General features: G+C 45.1%; 12 protein-coding genes across 12 annotated transcripts; 5 read left to right on the top strand and 7 right to left on the bottom strand.

Annotated features, from left to right (window-relative positions):
• Positions 1 to 449: 449 nt before the first annotated feature.
• Positions 450 to 1,410, bottom strand: GL218_00514 (1,3-beta-glucanosyltransferase GAS1; the record flags this gene model as incomplete). The annotated part of the gene is made up of 2 exons (XM_033576938.1): positions 450 to 1,043; positions 1,126 to 1,410. 2 exons carry the CDS (start codon positions 1,408 to 1,410, stop codon positions 450 to 452), a joined length of 879 nt encoding a protein of 292 aa, XP_033441651.1.
• Positions 1,411 to 2,832: 1,422 nt separating this feature from the next.
• Positions 2,833 to 4,639, top strand: GL218_00513 (Lariat debranching enzyme; the record flags this gene model as incomplete). Its single annotated transcript, XM_033576937.1, has 3 exons — positions 2,833 to 2,886; positions 2,943 to 3,044; positions 3,104 to 4,639. 3 exons carry the CDS (start codon positions 2,833 to 2,835, stop codon positions 4,637 to 4,639), a joined length of 1,692 nt encoding a protein of 563 aa, XP_033441646.1.
• Positions 4,640 to 5,371: 732 nt separating this feature from the next.
• On the bottom strand, positions 5,372 to 6,012 carry GL218_00512 (Elongin-C; the record flags this gene model as incomplete). The annotated part of the gene is made up of 3 exons (XM_033576936.1): positions 5,372 to 5,546; positions 5,776 to 5,824; positions 5,886 to 6,012. 3 exons carry the CDS (start codon positions 6,010 to 6,012, stop codon positions 5,372 to 5,374), a joined length of 351 nt encoding a protein of 116 aa, XP_033441645.1.
• A 775-nt stretch (positions 6,013 to 6,787) lies between these two features.
• Positions 6,788 to 7,826, top strand: GL218_00511 (GTP-binding protein rhoC; the record flags this gene model as incomplete). Its single annotated transcript, XM_033576935.1, has 3 exons — positions 6,788 to 7,069; positions 7,173 to 7,376; positions 7,434 to 7,826. 3 exons carry the CDS (start codon positions 6,788 to 6,790, stop codon positions 7,824 to 7,826), a joined length of 879 nt encoding a protein of 292 aa, XP_033441648.1.
• Positions 7,827 to 8,718: 892 nt separating this feature from the next.
• On the bottom strand, positions 8,719 to 9,127 carry GL218_00510 (DASH complex subunit DAD1; the record flags this gene model as incomplete). The annotated part of the gene is made up of 2 exons (XM_033576934.1): positions 8,719 to 8,940; positions 9,020 to 9,127. 2 exons carry the CDS (start codon positions 9,125 to 9,127, stop codon positions 8,719 to 8,721), a joined length of 330 nt encoding a protein of 109 aa, XP_033441647.1.
• An 843-nt stretch (positions 9,128 to 9,970) lies between these two features.
• Positions 9,971 to 11,379, bottom strand: GL218_00509 (Serine/threonine-protein phosphatase ppe1; the record flags this gene model as incomplete). The annotated part of the gene is made up of 4 exons (XM_033576933.1): positions 9,971 to 10,162; positions 10,231 to 10,660; positions 10,716 to 11,151; positions 11,220 to 11,379. The coding sequence occupies 4 exons, from the start codon at positions 11,377 to 11,379 to the stop codon at positions 9,971 to 9,973; spliced, it is 1,218 nt and encodes a 405-aa protein (XP_033442088.1).
• Positions 11,380 to 12,297: 918 nt separating this feature from the next.
• GL218_00508 (Tannase) lies at positions 12,298 to 13,991 on the bottom strand (the record flags this gene model as incomplete). The annotated part of the gene is made up of 3 exons (XM_033576932.1): positions 12,298 to 12,627; positions 12,682 to 13,431; positions 13,500 to 13,991. The coding sequence occupies 3 exons, from the start codon at positions 13,989 to 13,991 to the stop codon at positions 12,298 to 12,300; spliced, it is 1,572 nt and encodes a 523-aa protein (XP_033442089.1).
• Positions 13,992 to 14,796: 805 nt separating this feature from the next.
• Positions 14,797 to 16,176, top strand: GL218_00507 (uncharacterized protein; the record flags this gene model as incomplete). The annotated part of the gene is made up of 2 exons (XM_033576931.1): positions 14,797 to 14,877; positions 14,968 to 16,176. 2 exons carry the CDS (start codon positions 14,797 to 14,799, stop codon positions 16,174 to 16,176), a joined length of 1,290 nt encoding a protein of 429 aa, XP_033442096.1.
• A 792-nt stretch (positions 16,177 to 16,968) lies between these two features.
• On the bottom strand, positions 16,969 to 18,919 carry GL218_00506 (putative nonsense-mediated mrna decay protein; the record flags this gene model as incomplete). Its single annotated transcript, XM_033576930.1, has 2 exons — positions 16,969 to 18,601; positions 18,675 to 18,919. The coding sequence occupies 2 exons, from the start codon at positions 18,917 to 18,919 to the stop codon at positions 16,969 to 16,971; spliced, it is 1,878 nt and encodes a 625-aa protein (XP_033442097.1).
• A 1,340-nt stretch (positions 18,920 to 20,259) lies between these two features.
• On the top strand, positions 20,260 to 21,057 carry GL218_00505 (uncharacterized protein; the record flags this gene model as incomplete). The annotated part of the gene is made up of 1 exon (XM_033576929.1): positions 20,260 to 21,057. The coding sequence occupies one exon, from the start codon at positions 20,260 to 20,262 to the stop codon at positions 21,055 to 21,057; it is 798 nt and encodes a 265-aa protein (XP_033442094.1).
• A 656-nt stretch (positions 21,058 to 21,713) lies between these two features.
• GL218_00504 (putative aminoglycoside phosphotransferase protein) lies at positions 21,714 to 22,904 on the top strand (the record flags this gene model as incomplete). The annotated part of the gene is made up of 2 exons (XM_033576928.1): positions 21,714 to 21,908; positions 22,011 to 22,904. The coding sequence occupies 2 exons, from the start codon at positions 21,714 to 21,716 to the stop codon at positions 22,902 to 22,904; spliced, it is 1,089 nt and encodes a 362-aa protein (XP_033442095.1).
• Positions 22,905 to 24,083: 1,179 nt separating this feature from the next.
• On the bottom strand, positions 24,084 to 24,986 carry GL218_00503 (uncharacterized protein; the record flags this gene model as incomplete). Its single annotated transcript, XM_033576927.1, has 1 exon — positions 24,084 to 24,986. The coding sequence occupies one exon, from the start codon at positions 24,984 to 24,986 to the stop codon at positions 24,084 to 24,086; it is 903 nt and encodes a 300-aa protein (XP_033442092.1).
• Between the last annotated feature and the right edge of the window lie 2,577 nt (positions 24,987 to 27,563).

Genomic DNA, 27,563 nt, shown 5'->3' with positions numbered 1-27,563 from the left:
AATATTTGCCATTTTAGTATGAAGATACCTGCTTAGAGCTCGAGGAATGGGTTTAGGAGCCGCGTTTATTATTAAGGAATAGAAAAGTGATTTATTGCTACTACATCTCAAGACTCGCTATGATCCTAGCCAAGGGTGTGTACTTAGGTATCTTTTAGAGCTTTCTCATATTTGCAGGTTGGGGGGCCTGATATGCATTGTGCTAAGTAAATGGGCATAGGTCATATTTCCGCACTTCTTTAGCCGCCATGTGAAAAGGGTCGATTATCATCAACAATTCTTGTCATTTTACTTTTCCTTATAATTATCGCCAACTTAAAACGTATGGGCTTAATTTTCTATCTTTAAAAGCTGCAGTTAAGAGATACTGCTTTGCATAGAGAGCATCGCTGATAAAACGCTATATTCCAGAACTTCCCCAACTTGATCTTCGGAGCGTACTCGTTCATCTAGGAATTTGCTTCATCGATATTTAACTTATCCCACATCGAGGCTGTGAGATCCTCAACAGTTAAGTCCAGCCACTCCTTACCCGCGTCGACCCACTCGCCGTCATCGATAATGTGCGCCTCGACCTCTGTCCAGTTCACAGGGCTAGCAGGTACCTGCCCTATTGCTAGCATATTCTGGTTGATATGAGACCGTTTAGGCTTCGTTCCTGACATAGCAGCCGTTTCAACGAGGCGGGAGCGAGCTATTATTGAAGCTGGTAGCGTTACAAAAGCCATGTTCACGCTATCGCGCAGATTCCAGTAGTCTATCGTCTTGTCGTAATATAGCCTGCCGTCGTTTCGTCGAGTCAACGCCACGAGGCCGTCCCTGTTTGGCCCGTCGAAGAACTGGAACACGATACCACCTGAGAACACATGTCTCATGTCCGGGTGCAAGTAAATCGTGCGGGTGTCAAGGAACCCACGTGGAATCAAACGGTTATAGCCATATACGAACGATACTGGTATATGCGTGTTAAAGAACATCTCGAGTGGCTCTGGGCCTTTGGACGTCTGCATCGCCCTTTTGGCATCAAAGCAGACGTAGTCAAACTGGATTGTATAAGGTAGAGTGGGTTAGTAATGAGAGCTATTTGATTACATTCAGTTACTGTTAAAAGAGATGGGTACTTACGACAAAGAAATCGACTGTTTCGTTATCATCTCCTGAACAGCAGTACTCGAACTGATCTTTCAGCGGGAGGCTCATGTCTAACGAGAATATGCCGACTGGAACAATCCTTTGATTTCTCTTGACGGCGAGAAGGCTGAGATACCGTCTAATATCACGCACCATGGCGCGGATGATAGGCGCAGCAACTGTTCGTTCTAGAACTCTGAGTAAGTCGTTGGGGATGGCGAAACCTAGTAGATTTGGGTAGCTCGCTAGATTTTCAACGGCCTGAAAGAAGCGTTGCATGGTGTTTGATGTGTACGATAGCATGGGTGTATTAGGATTAACGGTGGGGAGAACTGGTTCGATAGACTATCACCATCCTCCACATGTGAGTACAGCAGACATCCGATTATGAGAGGGGTAACTGATAACTACTTTAGGTAGGTAGGTAGGTAGGTATATGGGTATATGCAATCTTATTGAACAAAGGTAAATAGGAAAAGTTAACTCACAGCCAGAACATATATCTCATGCTCAGCTAACAGGTCCATACAAGCTTTATGGTTTTTGGTTTCATTGATTTGACCTGGTTACCTTTGTAAGCCAGTTATTCTCGCTATCTCGCCTTGTTTCTGAGGCTGGAGGTATATGGAAACAAAATGCTCCTAGAATTAACTCACTAATGAATAATGTGTTAATACTGAGTTGTTTTAATATTGGAATGGCCTGTTCGAGGTCCTCTATGCGGTCATCGGCCAGCATATCCGCGCCTATCTCATAGTTTCTGTATACGACGCCGTTCATAATGAACTATCCATTTATTTTATACTTAGCCTATACCCTCGATATATTATGAATAGCAATGTAGACTTACCCGCAGGTTACCTTTCCAAAAGTACCGCCCTTGGATGGTAACTGGTGTTATCGAATTCGCCATGGTTGCCTTTCTCCCCCTTTTCTCTTACGTAGGTAACACTAATATTGTTGGCCGAAATTCAATATTCAAGAAACCAGCTGCGTCTATGTAACGCCAGGTAGAAATATTCGGGGATTCTATAAATACGCGTGTGTAGTATGTACCTAATAAGGATTGTGGTAAGGTAGAGTATTATAATGTGGAAACGGATGAGGATGAGGATGAGGTAGATCAAGTTCCATGATACATGATAAAGTTGAGTATCAGTTTGGTACTTCCTCAAGTTAGTTACCTAACGTCATAAAAGTAAGGCGCCTTGCTATGTATAGCCTACATAGGTACCTAATGAGAAGATCTGCGATAGTACCTGCCTGTATGGATGTAGGTAGTTATTCTAAGGTACCTACATGTAGGTACCTATTGTTACATTACCTAATGTACCTAAGAGGGTTGCATTAGGTCCACTACGTGACGCATGTACTTAGGTATCTAACACCTATTGAACTCGCACTAGCGGCTATTCATCTCCACATGAGCTCAAGCTTCCGTCCTATCTGGGGTAGGCTTTTTTTTTTGCCATCCTGTTTGTAACGGTTCAATGCATGTGAGTTGGACATAACAATGAGAAATCCTAGCAACTCTCTATGTTAATTATATCGAGCAGGTGTTCCCCATGGCGCTCGGGAACAATATCGTTATTAGTGTCCATTGGCGCTAAAACACAGCGTCGTTTTGCACCTCTTATCGTCATAAGAAACCAATTTCGATATAAGTCCGATTCAAAGACAGCAAAACATAAACAGAAAGTAATGGAAAATAATACGCACGAAGAAGATGGTGTCCGAATTGCTTTTGAGGGCTGTGTAAGTTTACTCCGAATAGACTATGATATACACGTATCTAATGTATAATCGTGTAGGGTCATGGAACACTCGATGCCATCTATTCCTCTGTGGCTGCTTCTTCTAAACATAGAGGTTGGGATGGTGTAGATCTTCTCATAATTGGAGGCGATTTCCAGGTAACATATCATCCTATTATAAGTTTCACCTCGTCGGTAAAAACTAACAAGAGATATAGTCTGCCCGCAATGCAGCAGATCTCTCGGTCATGGCGGTTCCGCCCAAGTATCGCCAGCTTGGGGACTTCCCGGCATACTATAGCGGTGAAAAGAAGGCACCATACTTGACTATATTCATCGCTGGAAACCACGAGGCCAGCTCGTACCTATGGGAATTGTACTATGGTGGTTGGGTCGCGCCAAATATCTATTATATGGGGGCTGCTAACGTGCTACGCTTTGGCCCGCTACGCATTGCCGCAATGAGCGGTATTTGGAAGGGTTACGATTACCGAAAGCCGCATCACGAGCGCCTACCCTTCAACCAGGACGATATTAAGAGCTTTTATCACGTGCGTGAGTTCGACGTACGCAAGCTCTTACAGCTCCGGGAGCAAGTCGATATTGGATTCAGCCATGATTGGCCAAGGGAAATAGAAAAGCATGGCAATTCCTCTGCATTATGGAAGATGAAACCTGATTTCAGACAGGAAAGCCTTGACGGCTCTTTAGGGAATCCGGCAGCTACATATGTGATGGATAGACTGAGGCCGGCGTACTGGTTCTCTGCACACTTGCACTGCAAATTTGCTGCTGTTAAAACATATGAACCTCCAAACAACGCCGAGACATCTTCTAATGAACTAGCAGAGAAGCAGGCAGAAGCTGTGCCAGCCGTCTCGGAAGAGGCTGTCGCAAACCCCGATGAGATTGACTTGGATATGGAGGATGATGAAGACAGCCACTCTCCAACAAAATCTGCCGATGTGGTTAATTCTACACAACCCATCAGCACAACCGCAGTAGTCGGAGTATCCGATGAACTTCGCGCACAGCTCCCAGCATCATTTACCGGACCGGCGCCGTCCCAACCCAAGGTTATTCCGGGACAACCTGTCCCACCTACGATAACAAATACCACTACTCGCTTCCTTGCTTTAGACAAGTGTCTACCTGGTCGCAAGTTTGTTCAGCTTTGCTCCGCAACACCTGTTGACCCCACAAACCTAACTACATTTCCACCATCGACTGATCGAAAACAACGCTACCGTCTACAATATGATCCGGAGTGGCTTGCTATAACGCGTGTCTTTGCACCACATCTAACCATAGGTGACCCCACGGCTCAAACGCCCCCTGACTCGGGTGAAGCGGCATATCAGCCAATGATAGATCATGAGCGCGCCTGGGTAGAGGAAAATATCGTCCGCGCCGGTAAGCTAGACATACCTAAGAATTTTACTCTCACCGCTCCGCCGCACCGGCCAGGAGTCGACCCTCAGACGGTCAACTACCAGCCGGATGAATACACCAACCCTCAGACCACGGCTTTTTGCGAGTTAGTCGGTGTGTCAAATCTCTGGGACGCGAGCCCTGAGGAAAGGGCGGAGCGAAAGGAGAAAGGGCCGTCGCCTGTAGCACCAAGGGTTAATCAAGGCGGTGGGGGTTCTAGAGGAGGAAGGGGTGGTGGCCATAGAGGTGGTTTCAATAGAGGAGGACGGGGTAGAGGTCGAGGTGGTGGCCGAGGGGGACCCCGGGGTGGGTGGAAGAAATGATGCTGGACCACGGAAATATTTGTTCGCAAAGAATTATTACGGATGAGAATCTTTACAATTACCTCTCAGTATAATATATCTTTGTCACGACTTAGCTTACTCGAGAAGATTAAATTTCGGAGGAAGATGTACTTGTGAGCCTCAAATTATGAAGTGTCCTAGGAGGTGACATTTGTATTATTATCTACACGGAAAAGGAAGTTAAATAAACGTGCAGAAACGACGAATTGATATGAACGAATTTGATTAGAAATTCTGATTCTAATATAGGGACTGGTAGATCTAATAGAGATGTATCCCCTCCTAAAAAGCATGGTCTCTACAGAGAAACACAAGCCACGCAGAGTGACGGGGGATGATAATTGATCTCCCATCCGATATAGACATTCAACCCACGGAAGAGTTAAGTGTTGAACGCATATGCTTAGATGGGTTATGTTGGTTGAGAAGCTTTGCTCTCTCTACGTTGGACTTACCATCGTATTTATCTTGGCGAAGGGTGAGTTTAGTCGTGAATATCCAATTTCATTTAGTCTTCGTCCATCATTACCTCTACCTGGGCCTAGAAATAAACATTATAATAGTCGTGTGGTGATATCATAACGCCAAAAAACGCCGGTCTTGACCCATACCCAGTGACATATTATCTAACCTCGCTGCAGTTACCTCTTATATGGTTGTTGGATAGCCTATGTCGGCTCTGCGGGTAGGAGAAACATGAGTGGTGAACTTTCAGTTGTGGTGGATGGAGCAGTTGGTGTCCTTACTGTCGAGTCCCAAGTAGTCCGCAGCCATTAAGAGCTCGAGGCAGAGTTCCACGGGGATTTCCATATCCGGGACGTCTTCTCTTTGTCGGTTCTTGTACCAGTAGTGGAAGTACTCGACAACCTTCTCGAGCACCATTCCGCTATGAGGCCTGGTCAGTCCCGGAGTTTGAAATTGGCATGTGACGAGAGATGGCAGTTGATAGGTAGTTGCAAGAACAAGTGTCTCAGATCAAGTGTAGTTGGCTGTCATTCAGACCATATTGACGGTCTGTCAGTAAGAACACAGCGAAATTTTGTGATTCATCACTGACGATGTATATGAACGTGAATAAAGGCGTACGAGCTAATAACCGGGATTCCTCGACTTACTTGATCTCTTCAAAGACACATTGACCGCTTTGTGCCTCGGAGAATTGGCCTAACACTTGTAAGTCCGTTTCCCGGGAATCAAAATTCGTATCAAGAGGGATTTGCTATACTCTTCGGATCCAGCATGCTCTTTATCGCAGGACTGACAAGGGCTGCCTCCCGAAGCACCACAAACTCGAAACCATCACTGGAGACTAGAGTTACGAATTTGTGCGGACTGGAACTGCTGGTGGCCATATTGAGAGATGTTCTGCAAAATTCTTGGGGGGTGCTTGCAGCTTGGCAATGCAAGTAGATGAGTTGGATGAAAAGAAGAATTAAGAGGCGGCTGGTAAAAGAAAATTTTAAGTACAAAGTAGCCTTAGCGTGGAGCCTCAAACGCCTCAAAACCTGGTGGGACAGGTGGGGGCTGCAGTGGCAGAAGTGGCTGGTTTTTTTAATAAAGTGGAACCTAAAATGCACAATCTTCCAAGGAAGCGGGATAAACAGGGATAAATCCATGCCACTAAAGATATTAGCGCGTCTAATTGGCTTATTTGCCTTGATTGGAATGTGGGGCTTGACTTATGCAAGCTGAAACGGTGAAACTATGAGTGGAGTAAAATCGTTGCCCTGTCGACGTTCTAATTGACCTTTCTATTGACGTCTGACGAAATGCATGAGCCCGATCAACCAACCATTGCGACCAACTCAGCCTCAGACATCCACAATCTGCCCCCCAAACCAACCTGCTCGTAGCTTTGCATGACAATTCCGTTCTTGCCCTTTTTTAACAAACAAGTCCTCGAATCCAGACTTCGATCATACAAAAAAAAAGTCTCACCTCCATTCCATCCCATCTATTAATCCTCTCCATTGTTCGGCTCGCCGAAACACCTCTACATTGTATTCGCCTAATCAACGGGGTTAAAGAGAAAGAGGGTTACGTGACTTAATAGGACAATTAACCAGCATATACATCCGGGTTAAAAAAAAGTACTTTACACGAAATTACTTGCCACGGCGCACCGGCATGGCTAACTACCAATATCGCAATTCCCAGTACGGCAGTCAACCTGCGAGCGAGAAGTACGATAATGGTGTTCAGAGACGGCCGACAGGCAAAGAAGGGCGTAACACGCGGTCCAGCGAAGGCACAGTCAGCACAGTCATGAGCGCGTCGACGGGTAGAGAATCATCGGGGACGCACGTCACAGACGCACCCGCATACTCCAAGAAGATCGTAGTAGTCGGCGACGGCGGCTGCGGAAAGACATGTCTCCTAATCAGTTACAGTCAAGGATATTTCCCTGAGGTAAGATATAAATATGATGTGATAGATAGCCTTATCATATATAGCCTTAGTTTCCCCCCACGGGGAAATTATTCATACTTCTCGGAAGCTAACGTTGGTCCAGAAATATGTCCCGACTGTCTTCGAAAATTACATCACATACCCGACTCACCAACCGAGTGGTAAGACCGTCGAGCTTGCGCTGTGGGATACCGCCGGTCAAGAAGAATACGATAGGCTACGGCCGCTGTCGTACCCGGAGACAGACTTAATATTTGTTTGTTTCGCCATCGACTGTCCCAACTCCTTAGACAATGTCCTCGACAAGGTTAGTCTCCAAACGTCCTCATCGCCTCCTTACGATAGATATTAACATATGATATAGTGGTACCCCGAGGTTCTCCACTTCTGTCCTTACACACCTCTCATCCTCGTCGGACTGAAATCGGACCTGCGGAACAAGAAGACCTGTATCGAGATGCTCAAGACGCAAGGCCTTACGCCTGTCACTACCGAGCAGGGCATGGCGGTCGCCAAGAAGATGGGCGCCCAGTACATGGAGTGCAGTAGCAAGGAGATGACGGGCGTAGATGAGATCTTCGATAAGGCGATCCAGACCGTAGTGGCCAACGATCGGCGTAACCTCGAGGTGGCAATGGCTGCGGCTCCCTCGTCCGTCGGCGGCGGTAGTAGCGCTGCGGGCGGGGGACGAGACAGCGGCGGGATCCCCGGGATCCGTACTTTTAAGAAGAAGAAGCGGAACTGCAACTTCTTGTGAAGGGCGACGAGGTAGCAATTCTTACTTACGAACGCTGAATGGGCATTTGGATGGATACGACGACGGAAACACAAAAAGTCCGGTTAATGATCAACTTTTGCATGACATCATATTGTTTATTTTATTTTGTTCACTTTCTCAACGACGCTTCTTGTTACGATAGCGGGAAGGATAGGTAAGGATCGCCGTTTTTATTTTTATTTTTATTTTATTTTTTTCATCGACATTTTTCTTCTTCGCTTTCCTTAGAAGAGAAAGAGACAGAGAGTTCTTGCATACAAGATTCTTCGACCACGGCGTTCCTGCGAAAGTGTTCCCTTTAAGTATAGGGTCTAATGACTAGGGTTAAGGAGGGCAATGGTGTTTTTCTCGAAGTTGTCGTCTCGGCCCGGCTGGCTGGCTGGCTAGCTGGTCGGCTTGGTCATTTCTGCGAATAAGCTGATGCGGCCGGCGCATTATATTTTCTTAAAGTTAAAGGAAGGAGGGAAGGCCGAAAGGACGAGAAGAAGAAGACAAGCCCCCATTTCGCCAGTTGTTCGCCGAGGAGGGAGGGAGGAAGGGAGTCAGGCAGGAAGGATTGGACCTGAAAACGGGTGTATCACCATTCATGTTATACCGAGGGATCTTTTCCTTTTGTTGCGCGAGTTCTTCTTGACTTGACATGGCATGGGATAGGAAATAAAGAAATTCATAATAACTCTTTGAATTGCGTTTGCCTTGTGATTGTGTAGTTCGTGATTTGTGATATGTTCCTGTAATGTGCCATGACTAGTTGTAGCCATGGCGGGTATCGTCATGATAAATCATCACCCCTCCCCCTAATCCTAAACGTAGTCATTATCTCCCGATCTTCGTGATTTGTAGTCAGCAATAAACGTTGCCACTTTCCTCTTCAGCTTTTTCTAGCCGCCGCCGATTCGCCGCTCTCGCCGTCGTTCCGATCCTGTTGCCTTTGTCCCTCACCTTCGGGTGTACCCTCGTCGGGATCCTTCGCCATGACGCCTTCGAACTGCGACCACAACGCCTCGACGGACGAAAACTCGTTGCCAACGGCGACTACGGCCTCGAGAGACCGGTTCAACTTGTTGATATTGGCGAGGACGTGTTCGAAGCTCTGTGAATGAAGATGGTTAAAACTAGGCTACGAGATGATAAAAGGGGGAAAAGGGGAAGAATATGGGTGGGATACGCACCATAGCTATCTCATCAATCAGCGCCTCCCGCTGCTGCTCAAAGTAGGTCTTCTCGCGGGTTCCAACCGGTGTCGTGGAGCGTTGAAGTGACTGCTGGTTGGATGCCATTGTCAAATAGTGATAGTAACTGAGGCTCTACTGATTTCTTTTCTTCCTTCTTCGGTTTAGATGAAACATGCGAAGTTTTCCTCGAACCAATTGTTAAGATACCTAGGTAGGTACCTAAGATATGTAGTAATGTAAATAATTATTTCCCTGGAAATGGCGGTAGACGGACGCGCTGCGGCGCGTAGATGAAAATTGAGGGGTCCAATTGGAGATTGGAGACTTGGGATTTGAGTACCTAAGGTAGGTACCTACATGTAGTTGGGGTACCTTAGTATCTAGAACCCCTCACTACCCACTTTGCTCTAACGTCACTGTTGGTTCTACGGAATACATAGGAGACAATTATGTAACTATCCGTATTATGTCTTTATCTACTACATGTATGTATATATCTCCTAAAATATAGGTATCCTTCCAAAGTCAAGAGCCCAGTCAGTACCCAACTATTTCAATCAATTCAGCATATCAGAAGTCAAGTTATAACAGAATTCAGTATAGGCAAATAACTCCATAAAGCAAAATTCATATCGTGTTAACTCGGGGTGCACACGTCACCTTTAACTCTCTTCGCCCGCTACGTAACGGACAGTGATTCCAAAGTCCTACTATACAGATCATAACGCTACCGTGAAATACGGTGCTACATTTCCATGGTCGACCCCTTATCCATCCTTACCATCATACATGCCCGGGCCGTGTTGTCTATACCCTTTGGTCCCCGTTCATCAGTCCTTCATGCTGTATGAAACGACGTGAAAAATCCTCTCCCCATAACGCCTTTGTGGTGGTATCAAGAACTTCAAAATTCTGCGAAGGGTTTTATAACTCATGTATAGTGCGTCATCATAAGAAGTAATCAGATGGCCCACGTCGTCCCGCAGGAACATGCCTCATATCATCAGGCACAGCCGAGAATATGCTAAACTTCGGGTCCAGGTTCTTATCAACTGACATGATAGAAGCCACGTTTCCACAACGATAGCAGTAGTTTGGCGCTGACCAGACTGTGACAACCGAGTTTTGTGGGAAGTGATACTGTTTTATTTGTTAATATAGTTATATTCCGAAATCATGAATATGCAACTAGACAGAAAAAGCCTTACCTTATAACCTTCGTTAACGAGCTGGTGAGCACGGGCAATCAATTTTAATCCATTGACATGGTTAAATTCCGTCGCTACCTTGTCACCAAAAAGCCATCCTGCGCCTCTTGGGCTAATAGCCCAAGTCTCGACTTCTTCAGGATCGCTCCAGACAAGATCACAAAACGCACCCTCATGCGGGATCTCTTGTGCTCGGGCCACCACGCGGATCTGGTCAATGGTGCGGATTTCGGGACTCAGACCCCCATGAACACAAAGTATTTCACCATCCACAATGGCTGCTAGAACCAGGAAATCAAAGACTTGACAGCAAGACTTCCAAACAGATGCATTTCCGTATTTTTGTTGGCACTCTTCGTAAAACCCGTATACCTGAGTGATCTGACGAGACTCATGATTTCCACGGACAAGGACAATCCGATCCGGATATCTGATATGTGTGAGAATGAAGACACTGTAATATATACGATGTAGGAGTTTCTTACTTGGCCTTTAGACACATAAGTAGTGTGAAGGTCTCGAGACTAAAGTATCCTCGGTCCACAAAATCGCCCAAGAACACAAAACGGGTATCAGCATTTACGACTGGTGACGCAGAGTCTGAGGAATTGCGCTGCCCAGAATCGTTGCCTTCTTCCTCCTCCTCTTCTACATTGGTAGATTCGTCACTAGGCAGTCCCGGAACGTCTCCAATCGTGGTTTTTGGCTTCTTTATCTTTTTCTTCAGTTTCGGATTTGTGATCTCTGTCGGAGGCTCGATATCGGCTGATGTGATGACAGAAGTGGAGGATGCGGGGGGTTCTGTGGCAGGTTGGCCTGGCATGCCGCCACTGACGCGAAAAAGCTCGAGCAAATCGTAGAATTGTCCATGGATGTCACCACAGATGGTAACTGGGGTGATTACGGGTTGAATGTTTGATTCTAAAATCAATAGAAGTTAGATTGGATCTGTCGTCTGCTGTCAAGTTATGAAACCAAAACGAGCATACCTTCCATCAAGACTTCCTTAACCATTTCGCAAAGCTCTTTCATGACTGGCTCGGGTAGATAACGACATTGTTTAGCTTGCTCGAGCCATTCATCCAAGCCCGCACCAGGCGTCAGCTTTGCCGGTCCCGGTTTGGGGACCGCAACACGTGGAGAACCCATTGCCTTGTCGTAGATATATATGCCTTTGGCACCTTTGGCCTATAGATAGGATCGGTCTACTGCAAGCAATTTGGATACCTGTGGCTATAGGACCAGGACCAATGACACCGAGCGCAATGAGAACAATATACTATAAAAAAATAAAATAAAGGCGCCGCGAAAGGATTCCGTAATATTAAGTTATCGAATCGCTTTCAAAGCTGAAAATCCGATCTCAAGAATCAGGTTGGAGTTAATACTTGGAGGAGAGAATTAGTCCGAGAATTGTCAATTGTAATGTAAAATTGTAAAATTGTATAATATTCGCGTTTATTGTAATAAAACCTGAAAATGGTTGAAGGACCAGGTTTCCAATAGGTAGAGTCAAGTTTGGCTGTGCGTCACTAGGTTCGTCCAAGCTTGGGCCTGGTTGCGTCTCCCAAGTTGTTCGTTAGACTATCTTTTTGTCCGAGGCGCAGTCCCGTATTCGAAAGCAAAAAACCTATGTCTTCGAGCACATTTTCGTGATAGGGAATTTAGTTGAGATGGGGGTCTTTCGCAGGGATCGGGCGCCGTCAACGTCCGAATCTCGAGGTTGAGCACCGTCCACCTGCACCCTCGGCTGGGGCCGGCGTTACTGTTATCCCGGACTTTAGAGATGCCAAGGTGCCTTATCAGTAAGTCGAATTAAGTCACGTGCGCAATCATATTACTTAATTACCCCTTTTATGTTTGGTTATACTTTTTTGCTATTGTCATGAATAAAGCCATAGAGCCATGAATGGAACTTTTATTAACTGCCCAGTAAATTTCAAATATTTTCATAATATTATCGAGTAAATTCTAGCTATTCATATTATCCCGATATATAATTTTATATCCCCTATATCTTATATCTACGTGCTAGAGTCGATCAATCAATCATCTTCCTCAATGTGCTTATTCGCATGACCAGCATTCTGCAGTAAAAGCCGATTTCGTACAAGCCTTCTTGAAAGTCGCCTTCTTAGGATACGGACATATGATCTCATCCCTCGTCGTATTTCCTGACTGTTGTATTTTGACGGGACTTGCCTCGGGTGCTGTCCCATTCTCTACCCACAGCCGTAGCTGGTCGAACATACTCTGAGGCTGACCTCCAGCGCCTCCCCAACAATGCGCGAGTCCGGGGATACGATAGTATTGGAAGAAGTCGGAAGCTTTGTTGTCCAGTTCCATTACTTGTTTGTAGTATTTCAATGTACTGGCCGGTGTGATGGCATCATCCGCCTATTTTTTCAGATCAGCATTTGTCAAGACTAAAGTTATTACAGAAATACTTACTAGGCCGTGAAACGTGATCATCTTACCACCCGCGTTTTTGAAGTCTTCGAGATTAGGATCGGTTGCAGCCATTGATGAACTGAATATTCGTTTAAAGGTACGGAACATATAATCGAACTCCTCGTGAGTGACTTTCGTGATATTGGTCGACAGATCCCTTAGAATAAAGCCTTGATACATTTTATGGAGCTGTTCTCTGCCGCTAGGAATACACTGTCCGTTCTCATCACAGGTCGTTGCGGCAATTTTCGCTAGGTCGGATCCAACTTCATATCCATACCACATGAATTCACCATCGGAGAAGCTGGGACCATCCCATACAGCGTTAGCAACAGCCACTGCAGCAGGGCTAATTTTCATGTTCGTTCCGGTGGCTGAGCAGTTGAAGACAGTTCCGATGTAGTCGGATGGAGAGAATTTTTGTCGGCACTCCTCTGGTTCGGCGATAAGACCATCTTCCACGCCATCTAGTTCATCGCATACAGAGACCGCAAGGGATGTTAACTTTGTTAACTCGCACGAATGCGGATATTGTTTCGTGAAGTCCATATAGAATGCTGGCCAAACCGAGACTGTCATTAATTCTGCCCAGAACAATGCGGGCGCCGCCGCGATGATCCCATCATAAGCCGTAGGATATTGTTGAGCAAGAATACTGCCCTGTCGACCACCCTGAGAACACCCGTTCCAATATGAATAAGATGGAGCTTGGCCATAGTAACTCTGTATCAATTCTTTGGCAATGATAGCCTATGTATAACATTAGCATTAACGAGATTTTATAAGAAGAGCTTGTCCGGCATGTCCCATTCACTTACGGCATCATTCAGAGTAACATATCCAAGATCATGGAACGCAACTAGATTCAGGTTTCCAGGACTGAGAAGAGCCCATTCTGCAGACAGAGAACTTCCCATACTAGCATCTGTCGTTACGCCAGCATCTGTCGTTACAGCGGCGTACCCTTCCTGAATGGCGGCAGCCATAGGCCCGTATTGAAGTATAAAGCGACCAGCTATCCATCCTCCACCTCCTGGCGCGTATAGCCTCTCATTCCAGTCTTCTACGGGCAACCAAGTCTCAACGTTGATGGTGTCATTCAGCCCTGGATGTGTATAAGTGACCGTAATGTTACAGAATGTAATATTCTGTACATTAACGTCAGGTTGAGTATATCTCCAGCCTGTTGGGACATCTAAGCTGTAATTATTGACCAGGTTGGTGTCCACAGAGAGGATTTGAGCACCAAAGAGTGTTGGTGTCGAGAAAGTAGACGCCGTACAACTGTGGTTGGCTAACAGGTAAGTCATCTTTAAGGTAGTATGAGCGCGCCTATTCGTAGAGGAAGGGATTTTGCACAGAATCAATTTAGAAAGGTCGGGTTACTAGTCTACTTTTATAGTATAACTAAGAACGTCCGAAGGCAGAGATTAAATTTATATTCTAACTACATCGTCGACGTAGTATTTCAACTCACCCATAAATTGTCAATGCGGACTATCGTCCGTTCTTCTCCATTGTTAAACTCAGTAATAGCATCATTTCACGCGTTTCCCATGGTGAAGCGAAATTTCGTGAAGGACGACTGCGAAAAGGAACGAATAGGAAGATTTACGTATAGAATACGAAAAATATGGGGAATACGAAAAGTACGAAAAATACGAAAAATTGGATCGGTCTCGAGGCTAGACTAAATTAGTTTGCGGGGAGATGCTTTATAACCTTGACCTGCCCAATAGAAAAATAGCACCGATGCATCGGACCAGACTCCTAGTACTACATAGAAGAAAAAGGGGGGGGCATGAAGGGGGCTATGGAGGAATTTATTAGTCCTTTTAATTTGTATATGAGATATCATCATGGAAACTAGCGGTTTATTTTCTCTTTTATCATCCTGTAGTTAGTTCCCGGGATTATTTATAGGTTAGTTATTTTTAATTCTCATCATATGCCGCATCTCGCTACCATAGTGCCATGGGGATAACCGCACGATGCCGCGCCAGTCCTTTTCCGCGTATATCATTTCCGCGTATAAGCCTTTACATACGAATATATGTACGAAAAACTCAGTAACCAATCTTTTAGGGCACCAATTTACCGTCTTCAATGTCCACCATGAGCGATCATCCCCGAGCGAGGAGACCCCATAAGAAATCTCGTGCAGGATGTCGTAACTGTAAACAGAGAAGGGTAAAGGTGGGGGGTCCCTTTATTATAATTTTCTAGATCGCCGACTTGCATCATTGACTCGACGTGCCGCAGATGCTAACTAGAGATGACCTATAGTGCGATGAACTTAAACCAACTTGTGGTAGCTGTTCGCGATTTGACATCCACTGCAATTTCTCCCCAAATCCAGCAGGGAGCAAGCAGGGCGAAGATTTATTAAACAATGCTCAAACTCGGCGGAAGCGAGGTAGGCCACGTAAAGATTGGCCGGCTATTACAAGGGATTTCGGACACCACGGAGAGATTTGTGGAAGCTCTGAAATGACAGCCCCTAATCTCGATCTGTTATCAATTAAGGGGTCGGCTTCCTCCCCCCATTTAACTGTTGATGAACTTGAACTGTTGTATCATTATCTAACCGATGGGCAACTCAGCCAAGGAGACCAGCTGCTGTGGCAGATCAAAGTGCCCCGTTTAGCCTTCACTCATCACTGCGCCCTCCATCTGATACTAGCCGTATCAGCCTTCCATATGATGAGGTTAGAGCCAGATCGTTCAGAACACTTCCGAAAACTTGCAGATACCCACCATTCAATCGGGATCCGCCAGGCAACTGATCTTTTCCCCCGGCTCAGCACAGATAACTGCTCTGCGCTATATGTGGCTTCGGCCTTGGCTTGTGCGTGCGGGTTTGCCAAAGGGCCGACGCCAGGGAATCTCCTGGTTATCGCTGAGGGCTGTGAGGTACCTTGGCTGGACCTATTAAGAGGGGTTCGGATTATTATCGAGAATATTGGCCTGGAGCACGTTTACTCGGGCGTTTTAGGTCCGTTCCCGCCACCACAATCCGAAAAGACGTCTGGAAAAGGTGCATACCAGGTCGAGTTTGTACTATGGGAAGAGCCTCTGCAGAAGCTATCGACACTTGTTTCGGCCGCACCCGCATCGACTCGTGAAATTTATAATAGTACACTCAGATGTCTATCATGGTGTTTTCACGAAACCTATGGAACATCTGCCGCTCCTAAAAGTGAAATAATTGGGCAGTCTCAAGTTATCATAGCATGGCTATACAAATTAGACGAGTGTTTTGTCGGCTTTTTGCGTGAGAAACAGCCCCCAGCCCTAATAATCCTAGCTCACTTCGCTATACTACTTAGTTCACTCGAGTACTGTTGGTTCTTAGAAGGATGGGCGAATCATGTTTCCCAAGGCATCGCGGACTCTCTAGACCCGTCATATGAACGATGGCTGCAGTGGCCAAGCGAACAGATTGATAGATCTATTAAATTGCGAAGGAATCCAGAGAAATGCGCAGAATATTAAGTGATTAAAATATCATTGGAATCGCCAAGTCAAATCCAACATTAATTGAAAGCTATTACTATGGACAACACGGAGATCGAATAACAAACCACCTATTCAATTTATACTCGAGTATTGGACGCAGTAGTTTAAGGTCTATCTACTCTTATTAAGTAGACGAAAGAAGGATTAGCTATTGATACACTCTTTAGTAATTGACTACCTAGTTTAATGCAGAGACGAGGATGATAATAAGTTGACTCCGTACGCGTCTTCAATCATGCTAGGTACTTTAAAGATGCCCCTTGAAAGGTGAGAGTTGGACGAGGAATCAGGTTAACAAACGCTGTTGTTGAATTGCTTAATTCATGAGTTAAACCTAAAAATGACACACTCGCGTTTAGCGAGGTGAAGGTAAATGCATAATAGAGATACTAACACAGCTCTGCTACCGATTTGGTTACCTTGAGCTAATTGTAAGAGTGACGTCTAAGATGACTCTCAGGGTGCTTTAACGGTTATTAAAGGGCTCTCCTAATTGCTACTATATAATCCCCGACTGCCTTTCGGAATTACTCTTCGCTAATACACCTATATTGTACAAGTGTCAGCTAATGACCACCCCCTTAGGGTTATGTCTTTGAAGATATTCTTCATTAATCATTGCTAACCCTTCAGCAAAAACACAGACTTCCAGGGCGATATTATGAAAACACTGAATTGGTTAACCCCCGCAATTGTCCAAGAACGGATCATCGAGCGAATAGAAGCTGTGGTAACGCATAATGATGGTATTAGATTCGTGATATATGTTCAATCGGCGGTGACTGCAGTACTTGGCTCAGTAGGCTGAGGAGGAGGCGTTGCCGAAGACCCAACAGCTTCGTTTGTTGGGTTTGTACTGCCTGCATTAGCTGCCCCTCCTCGACGACCTCTTCCACGACCACCTCGCTTAGGGCGATCTGGTGGAGTTTCATTACTCGTCTTGTCGCTCGCTGGTTGTGTTGGCGTTGGAGTTGGCTTCTTAATCTCCTTTCTTTCCAGCACTTGCACAGTGCCTTGTGCAACAGGAATAGGGCTTGCAGAGATAGCCTTGACCAATCCATCATGATCCCTAAAGTCAACATATGCAAAGCCTTTCCGCTTGTCAATTTCGACAAATGTAACTGGCCCAAATGTTTCCATGGCCTGTTTAAGCAACGGCTCAGTGACACCTTGCGAAGGGTTTGCGTGTTTCACAAAAGCACGCATTGCCCCAGCAGTCACCAATGGTTGACCAGAAGCTTTCTTCTGCGAGGGTCCCGATTTATTAGACGGTGCGGCCTTATTAGCAGCCTTAGGGCCGGTTGGGGGAGTTGAAGTTGACGAGGCCTGGGTAGCAGGCGCTGTAGGGACCAAGCCACTTGAGGGGGCATCGTCTTTCCTCTTGAGAATGACAGGCGTGGTGATAGGTGTGGATTTTGCTGTGCTGCTTGCGTTATCGGTCCCCTTCCCCTTGGGTATGTCACCAGGCACGTTTTGCTTAGTAGACTTCGAACCTCGGGACCGACGTGAGCCTTCAGTTGTTTGAGCTTTTGGAGCTGTCGGGGCGGATGGCGGTGCCGATGAAGAGGGCTGACTTGGCGCAGCTGGAGCGGTAGATGCAGAATCCTTAGTGTCCTTCTCCTTACTAACATCTACCTTGGCGGCTGCTTCCGCCTTGGCAGCATCCTGACGAGCTCTTCTATGGGCGCTTCCTGGGCTGAGACCAAGATCGCGCTGCAGAATTTTGGCAGCAGCGGCAATATTAGCCCGCCGACTCTTAGGTATTGCTTCTTCAGTTGTCTTGCTCGTACTAGCCTGAGCGGAGGTTGATCTAGTTGCCTCGGCTGAGTCTAGGACAGTTGGTTTCTTGGTGAGGAGTTTTACGGGCTCCTTAGCTTTCTTCTCCTCCTTATCAGCAGCTTTTTCAGCTTTCTCGGCCTTGGAGTCCTTTCCTTTTCTCTTAGAATCTTCCTGGCCACCTTTCGGTTTTCCACCCTGAGACTCATGTCTAGTGTGTTTACCGCTCTTAGTATTACTAGTATCTTTTCCCTTATTGGCTTTCTTCTCTTTCAGATATTCAACCAGAGGCGTGGTAGTTACTTTGGTGTCTGTCTTGCCTAGATCATCGGCTTGTTCGGCATCAACTTCCTTCACGTTAGAATCCTGAGTGAGGCTGTCGAGGAAAGCCATAAAATCAGGATCTTGATCGATTGTACCCTGCTTAGAATCTGTACGCCTTTTCGTGGTGGGCACCTTTTGGTAGATAGAAACCTCTAGATATGGGGGCCCTACAAGGGCTGAATCGTTGAAAGTTCGTTTCTCATCTTCCCAAGTTGACCTTTGAACGGCCTCAGCTAGTGCAGGTATGTCTTCGGACCGAACCTGTAGATAACATCGTGCTGGCGTGGATGGATTCGACGGACTAAATATGCAAGAATAAGTGGCTGTTTCTTCTTTACTATAATTATATATATATATGATCAGCAGGGACTTACTCCTGAGAGATTTGGCCCTCTTGAAATTTAGTCCACTCTACTTTCCCGTTCCCACTCTTCCACTCCTTTCTTAAGATGGTCCGGAATTCCTCCTCGGTTATGCCTGGCGGGAGTCGGCGAACTAGGACTTTCTTGCCTCGAGGGGGGTCTTTAGCCTTGGTGGCTTTCGGGGTATCATTTGATGTCGGAATGGAAGAGACTGGCAAAACGCCATTAGGTTTTCGCGCGGTTGGAACACCCATCATTGTGTACGCGATTATCGTCGCACTAAAAGTAAAGAAACTATTATCTTAGATTCGTCCGTAATTCCTTCGTTTATCATAATTATAGTGCCAAGCTGTTGATATTATCCGTCATATGGAATTGTAATTGGGATGAAGGTGAGCAATAGAATGGATAGTTGTGTTCTTCGTAATTTGTAGGCACATTAAGTTTAAATGATGTGTAATGGGGAAGGTAGAGTAGAATGTAACTTGAAAGGTAAGGCTGAATTCTATCCAATTGACCATTAACCCCACCATCTGTGACTGCAGGGAAAGTACCTAACATAGGTACCTACCTAAGGTACCCATAATTTAGTGGGATAACGATAAGATCAATGAATACGGGTCGGTACCTCTACTATGTAAAGTGGTTCGGCAGTCTTGGCAACGTACCTAACTACCTAATGTACATCATCGTGAACCTAGCAACATAACAGTCCAATTATCACTAATAACGATATTATTAATACTCGAATTGAATTTGAAACTTTTTGAAATGAGATCCAGTCTTAAATGATGTCACTTATACATTTGATGATGACGACCGTTCAATTGAAAGGTATCAATACACTTTACTATTATTGTTAGCTAGTCGGCAGCCTGTCTCGAAAAGTAATGGCGCGGTCTTGGCATTTAACCTTTCTTACAAAACCACCAGTTATACAAGCAAAATAAATAGTAATAAAATTATAATATATATCATTTTATTTACAAAAGGCTATTATACCTTTTTATTATTTTAGTTCTTTTGTTAAGATAATAATGCGTTAGAAATATAGCTTTAAACATAGTATCTTTAATATCGGTTTAATATACCATATTGATACACCTATAATTCCACCATTTCTAAAGCAATAAAATTATAAAAAATACCTATAATAACAATAAAAGCCAAAAAGTCAATAGGTATTTTTTTCTATTTTTTGTTACCTTCTTTTATGCCTTTCTTTACATATATTATATGGTGTTGTTTTTGGAAGAAAATGCCAAGACTGCGCCATTACTTTTCGAGACCGACTGGTCGGCTGGTTGGTCGGTTGGTATGAGATGTTTTAGTAATGATTGAAACCTCAAACTGGCTAAAAGGGGCAGCTATGATCCTTGATGGAACCGCTTTAACTTTGTAAATATAGCTGGTTTCTGGGTTTAACGCTAAAGTCCGGTGACCTGCTCAAGTTACCGAAATACTCCTTGAATGCCCAATCTTAGGTAGTATATCCATTGTTATTCTATTCGCCTACATTAGCTACACAATTCAGTTTCATGCTTACCTAGGTATGAATATACTGTATATTAAGTTAACCTAGGTACTTACAAACGGTATGGCTCGTATCTTCATCACTGGATCAGCAGATAGCCTCGGCCTCGGTATACGCTCAGCACAAGCTCTAGTTAAGCGTGGACACGATGTCTATTTGCATGCCCGAAATAGCCGAAGAGCGCAGGATGCCCGCATCGCCTGTCCCGGAGCGAAAGATGTCTTCGTCGCGGACTTGGCGTCTATGGAAGATATCAAATCTTTGGCGAAACAGCTTAACCAGACCGGTCCCTGGGATGCCATCGTCCACAATGCTGTGCACGCCGGGCCCATGCACGGTGTTGCTAATCCCAAAAACAAGGAGGGAATTCCTGTACTATTCGTTGTTAACACATTGGCGCCATATGTTTTAACCTCTCTGATAAGCCCGCCACCAAAGCGTTACGTCTTCGTTTCTAGCGGCATGCATAAAGGTGGTGATCCCTCCTTACGCAATATCCAGCAGTGTAATTATAGCGATAGCAAACTGCACAATGTCTTATTGTCGTTCTGGTTCGCACGCCATCTCACCGACAAGGGCGTCTTGAGCAACTCCATGAGCCCGGGATGGGTTGCTACTAGGAGGGGCGGCTCGTCAGCACCAGACAATATGGACGCGGCCATCGATACCTACGTCTTACTGGCCGAGGGGTCAGGAGTTGCAGAGGACGAAACAGGGAAATATTGGTATCAGACTCAAGCCCGGAGCTCTGGTGGCTCGGGTCATGAAACAAGTTACTTAAAAGCACTCGATGATAAAGCCCTGCAGGATCAGTTGATTCAGATCCTTGAGAAGATCTCGGGCGTTAAGCCGCCCGAGTAAGGTTGTTATTTATTACTCGGTGCTTTCATACTGAATCTCAGCACCTGTTATCTAATTTGATGCTTTATCAATACCTATTCTAGTGGGCTTTTTATTGTGACGGATTTGTATAGAGATTTGGTAACTACTGGATAAGGGAATGACGCTCCCTTGATTCCATTGGAGACCTTATAACGCCAAATGTATTGAGCCGTCCTGATGCATGCAATCTCCATTCCGTACCAATTGCACTATTCCACGAATATGCAAGTGATTAGAGTCATGAAACGTTCCGCTATGCCATACTACCTTACCTGAAATTGCGCAGTGACATGCCTTCATGATTCTTGTTAATCATGAATGGTTAGCAATGGCTAGCACTAATATATCAAGCGTCGGTAGGCATTTATTGGCTCCGAAGTAGTATCCTTTCCATGCTGTGGATGTTATCATAATGTCGTGTTTCTAAGAACCCTCTTGATATGTTGGGCCAATATACCTATCTGTCTATGGTTGGTACATACGGAACGTAGTCATATAAGTGGTAAGCTGAGTTATAAAATGGTATAAAATAACAAAGATATAAAATAAATATAATTCCTATTTTACTTAACACTACACCAATCTTGAACTCGTCGGAACAGCTGATCATGTCTAACCGTCATCCCTCGCCAACTATGCAGCTTTGGCTTCCTACATCTCCAGAAGAAGTTACCGCTTCATGGCTCACTAAAATACTCGGATACAAGGTCAAAGCTGTCGAGCATACAAGCTCGATTCTCAAAGCAAATGCTAGCAAGCTATTTGTCACTTTGACTTATGATGACGAAAATGTAGATTCTATGAAGTCTGACGAGAAGAACCCTAATATTGTAGGTGCCGATCCCGAGTTCTCCAATCTGACCCAAAATCCTCCGAGGGTCTATAATCCTAAGGAATTACCACGTGAATTAGTTTAACAGAATTATATATAGAACAGACCGGATAAAGTTTGTATTAAAGGGGGGTTTAACATGGTCCTCATTGAATTATACCCTAAGGCTCTCATTGGGGGGTATAGACGCGAGGCCGAATTTTTTAGCCATGTCGCGTCAGACTTCACATATATCGATTTACCAAGGTCATATTGGGCTGGTCAAAACAAGGCTCAGGGTCTTGTGATCATGGACGATCTAAGGGCCCTCGGAGCGGAGTTCGGAGAACCCACTAACCCTTGGTCTGTCGAACTTGTCATGGTGGGAGTTGAGCAGCTTGCAGGTTTGCATGCGGGAACTTGGGCTCGGGGTTGTTCCGATTACCCGTGGGCTGGCCCGGAACACTACGAGGAACTCATCTGGTCCCTCGTTAAACTATGGGATGACCTCATTCTCGGCTCACACAGGCCAGTAATTCCTGAAGCCTTGAAAGATGAGAAACGGATGAGAGCAGTACTCCAAAAATACTTCACATCCCGGAATCCCAAGTTCCAATGCCTAGTACATGGCGATGCTCATATTGGCAACACATTCCTTATCAAAGGAGAACCGCGATTCCTCGATTGGCAAGCAGTTCATATTGGCTCTGCCTTCCACGACGTTTCGTATTTTATAGCTGGCAGTTTGACCGTCGAAGACAGACGAGAGCATGAGATGCGCATTCTAAATCACTACCTCGACGAGTTGAATATATACGGCGGTGCATCCCTCTCGAGCCAGGATGAAGATCTCATGGTGGAGTACCGAAAGTCCATGCTCGCAGGCCTGGTTTGGCTCTTGACACCTTATGAGTTGCAAAACGAAGAACGCGTTCGTGCAATGATTGAGCGGCAAGCTACAGCCCTAATAGATCATCAAGTAATCGAGCTTATAGAATCCCTGCCTGATGCGTAATAGGGAAATAGTTGCGGTAGGATGTCAGGACTGTATGAATATCTAGTGAGGGTCTGAATAGAATGCTGTGACTAGTAACTCTCATAGATATGTTCATGTTGGTAGCCTCAAACTTAACGTTACCACTATGCGATCCTTCTCTCCCTAACAAGTCAAATATATTTGGACTCTAAAATTTATGTCTAAGACGTAGTATGGTTACATTTAGGCTACCTTTCAGAGACTTTATTTCGATTCCACTAAGACCGCCATGCTACCTATTTACCCGTTGCTTACCCCCGGGTTGAGATACGAGAATTTGCATAGGACACTGGCTAAAAGCTACATGGCCCATGATACTTGTTCATATTGTTAGCTTCTATGTAATAGAATGGCTACTTTCTGAGCCTAATATCTCAATACTAAGGGGCTTAGAGATCTATACAAGCATAGGCTCTGGTCGTTTCTTGCAAGTAATGAGAGCACACCTTTAACTAAAATTTCTTGTTGGTTTCTGTTCTCTCCGCTTGTGACGATGCGAGTGCGTGTGTGTATACTCGGATGTGGCATATTTCTTTTGCCAGGCGATACACTAGCTCTATTCCAGTACTCCAGTCGCGGCATGCGTCACAAATGCATATCGAGTGATTGAATATGAAAGTGTATTAGACCTCTAGGTAGATATACCTAGTACGCTCACTAGACTCGATCGAATTCTCCTTCATTGTCACCATCGGATGTGGTATAGTTGACTTGTATGAATGTTAGACAAGGGTGCCTAGATTACAAGAGGCAGCTTCCAGGCCTAATGCCGCAGATCGATGGTTAGTGAGTGATTTATTGATCTGAAGAAGGGGAAATGCCCGGTTACACTATGCCACTATGCACCATTGTCCATCAACACTAAACGAAGGGTCAATTGAAGACTACCTATATGGATGCGATATAAACACCACGCTTGGCATATTATCTATCGACAAGACGCACCTAGGACGTAGGGGACCTATGCTTTAATACATTCTGGGGTATGTTATTATGCCGAGTTTATAGATAGGTTCTCCTGAGATCAAGGCCTGGAGGTGCTTAATGTCCTATGCCATTGAAAATGCTGAGCGGAGCAAGACGAGACAAGTTATAGAGATAGGCAGATACTGCTACTAAAAAATGCTGTATTGAAAAGCATGTCCAAATAATTGCAATCTAAAGATACGGGCTGAGACTGCGTCGATAGTAGCCGAAAGAACATGTAAGGCAATCCACGTCGACAACTCTCTTGAGCTTAATTTTTTTAGGCAAGTCTACCAAGGCCTCACGAAATGACATAGCCGTGCGAGCATAAAGAATATGGTTGCTTGCGAGACCAGCCCTCTTGAGATACTCAACGTATGGAACGAAGCCGAACTCATCTCTTGAAAGACTAGTTAGTGCTTTAGAAGTAGGGGCAGTAACAGGGACAAGAACGTCAGCCTGAGGAACTAGCACGACGAATAATTCTTCGAGCTCCGTCATAGATTCAAGTACTTCGCGGATGGGATCTGTCGGACCAAACGGGATGGCCCTATCAAATTCGCTCTGTGGTACAAGAACGGCCAATTTCCTCACGCTATCTCGCCAAGGAACGGAGCGCATCGACCAGAACGCTTGCTCAGCATTCGAGACACAGAGGTAGAGCATATCGCGTTCCCAGTCAACATAGACGGGGCGCGCTTGCTGCCGCGTGTCGTTGTACTCATCATATATATTGGTTCCAAGTGATATAGCGAATTGGAGAGGCACGCGAGCTCGACCTGATGTAACCGAATCTGCAAGATCCTTGCCGAAAATAACGGGTGTCCAGATACGCTTGCACGAGAGAGCTATATCATAAGCCTCATGGTTGATCAACGGAGATGGAGGTCGCTCATCTAGAATGACGAGATTGGTAGCCGAGTCTAGAACGGTACAACAAAATAGAAGAACCTCCCTCTTTGGATTTCGCATTTGACTCTCAGGAGAGGGATGGATCACGTGAATACGAGCACTTTCAAAGTGGTACTCCCAGATTAAAATACGGAGTTCTTTTGGGAGGTTATTGAAGCATTCGAATGTTTTGAGTGAAGTCATCTTGAGAATCCAATTGTGGTGTTCGTAGCGAGGGTTGGAAAAATAAAGATGTCGTCGTCAAAGAATTCTAGATTAGAGTGGAGTATTTGTCTAGGTGAGAGATCATGCGATGAGTAACAAAGACGGTAACATAGGTAGCCTTGGGTATTTTAGTAATGGTGTTGTTACTTATTAGGGAAGAATATATAGTTAATCCCACCTCAGAACAAGAGAATTAGGAAATATATATTTTAAAGTAGGATGAGTTAAACAGGTTCCTATTAATTTAGAAAGAAACTTTATTAGGTTGTGCATACTCTTGCTACTACGAGATTTCAAATTCAATACCATACCTAGGTAGGTATGTAGCGCTTGTTACTTGTAAGTACCTAAAGGCGGGTAATGGGTGCGGAGTACATGTAATACAGGTACCTAACCTACATCATAGGTAGGTACCTACCTAATGTAAAGATTCTAATTACATAAGCTGAGCACCACCGGGGGGGGGGGGGGGGGGGGAGGAAGAGGGAATAAAAGATCTAACCTAGAATTTTAACATGCAACAAGATTTATGCAATTAAACTATATCAATATATTTCGATTTAGGGGTAATAATTTGCCTACCTGTTAGATAATCTCCACAGTTCGCATTGGCCTGCCCCGAAAGTATTTCAAGCCGCCGCGTTCCCGAGGTACAGATAGAAATACTCCAACGCGAAAATACTTCCCTAACTCGGGAGCGGGTTGGACGATGATACCGTAAGCATACCTTTCGTCATCATCGCTGGGTTGTGATATTCTCCTATCTCCGTGATAAACCTCTGATACATGTCGCTGATATTCCATTTCTGCATCAGCGATTTTATCATCCATGTTACCTGCCGTATGATTTTGACGCCGATCGCGGATTAAATGGTTTTGCATCATTCCTCTTTTACCATCGCCATGGCCACGATGATAATGAACTCTATGAATAACTCGCTCTCTACGCAGACTCGTAACATTAGGGCGTCCCCTAACAACAAACGTGGCCATAGTAGTAAGCGTTGCCGCGGTAGTCTCTATATCTTCACCTAGCTTCTCTTCTGGTTCGTCGACCAATTCATGCTCGTACACGAGCCTAGTTGGTTCCCAAGAGAGGCCTTCAATGTTGCGGCTTCCAATCAGCACTAAAGATAAATCTTCAAAAGTCTCTCCGCCATTAATATCATTCCAATCGAAGCTGAGGTCGGCAATATACTCTCCGTCTTCAACTAACCGGCATAATTTGCCGCTCCCATCTACACTTGAGAGTAGCTGTACATGAGCTATAAGGGGAACGACAGTCCCGTGAAGAGCGAGGTCTCCGGTTTCTATGCCGCCGAATAAATCCACGCCTATAATTGACGTTTTCGCATGGACGACACAACATTCTGCACGAACATCAAGAAAATCTGACTCTTGCGAAACCAGTCTAACCTGCCCATCACCAAATCTCACTGGATGGTTTCGGCTAGCCCAGCTCCAAGATGGCGCAACATAGGGTTTCTGGGATTTTAAGTTCTCAACCAGCGCTTCCCTTGAGATAAGAGCAGCAGGTTGACGAAGTACAGATGTCCAAAACAAGTCGATATGGGGGAGCACATGTCCTGCGTAATACGCACCTCCATTGAATAATCGACTAGCAAGTCCCGATATTGCGGGAAATTTGTTGGAGCGATGGGTAAGCTTCATTGTTGAATAATTCTCGACTAAGGACAAGAAGTTCAAGTATTTGTTCAACTTGTTACGGTTACCCGAGAGAAAACTAGCTCCACGAGTGCATTCCGACATATCTACAGTCTCGTTTGCTTCTGATTGAACGCCATTTTCCGTAATAACATGCAACTTGGTCTTCGTAAAGATGAGTGCCCGCTGTGATAATTCATATTCCTGAAGTATCCACCCTCTCGTAGCCCAATGACTATAAGTTAGGGCCAGAGATAGTCCATCAGTAGTCGCATGAAAGTAATCGTTTATCTCGCCGACGAGCCGGATAATGTAAGATCCAGACACGGCCTTGTTGATTCTGGACTGAAACTTTATTCTTGTCATTTTCCAATCCCTACTAAGGAATCCTTCCTGACAAGACGTCGAGGCGGGAGTACAAATTGTCAAGGTAGCATTTTGGAATATTAGAGAAATCTGCGAAGATTCCCTGTACCAATCCTGCTTATCATCTTGAATAATACAGACCGCATCCACCCAAAGATACCGTATTCCCAGAGTCTGTGTAACTCGAATAGCGTCTTGTAGGATCGGGGAAGCTTGGTCAAAGCTAAACCCTCCTATTCTTTCTTGCAAAGAGCTTGTTTCTGTCTTGAACTGCTGAGAAGACTGTTCCGGAGACCCCCAGCAATAGCTTAGAGTTGCATATTGGATATCAGATGATTGCATGAATATGGGGTCTGATTTTGTCTCGACAAGTCGACATATGTCTGTTCCCTTTGCTCCAACGTCAATTAAACGAGTTGGATACGTCGCACCATTCAGAGATGTTCGTATAGGGTTGCTGCATTCGAATCTATTAAAAATCATTTCAAGATTATTAGTGCATAAAGCTTTATCCCAAGGGGGCGA

Source organism: Daldinia childiae (assembly GCF_008694065.1).
Source record: "Daldinia childiae strain JS-1345 chromosome Unknown Scaffold1, whole genome shotgun sequence".
Lineage (NCBI taxonomy): Eukaryota > Fungi > Ascomycota > Sordariomycetes > Xylariales > Hypoxylaceae > Daldinia > Daldinia childiae.
Note: the sequence above shows the minus strand (reverse complement) of the source record. Positions and strands in the feature narration are given on the sequence as shown.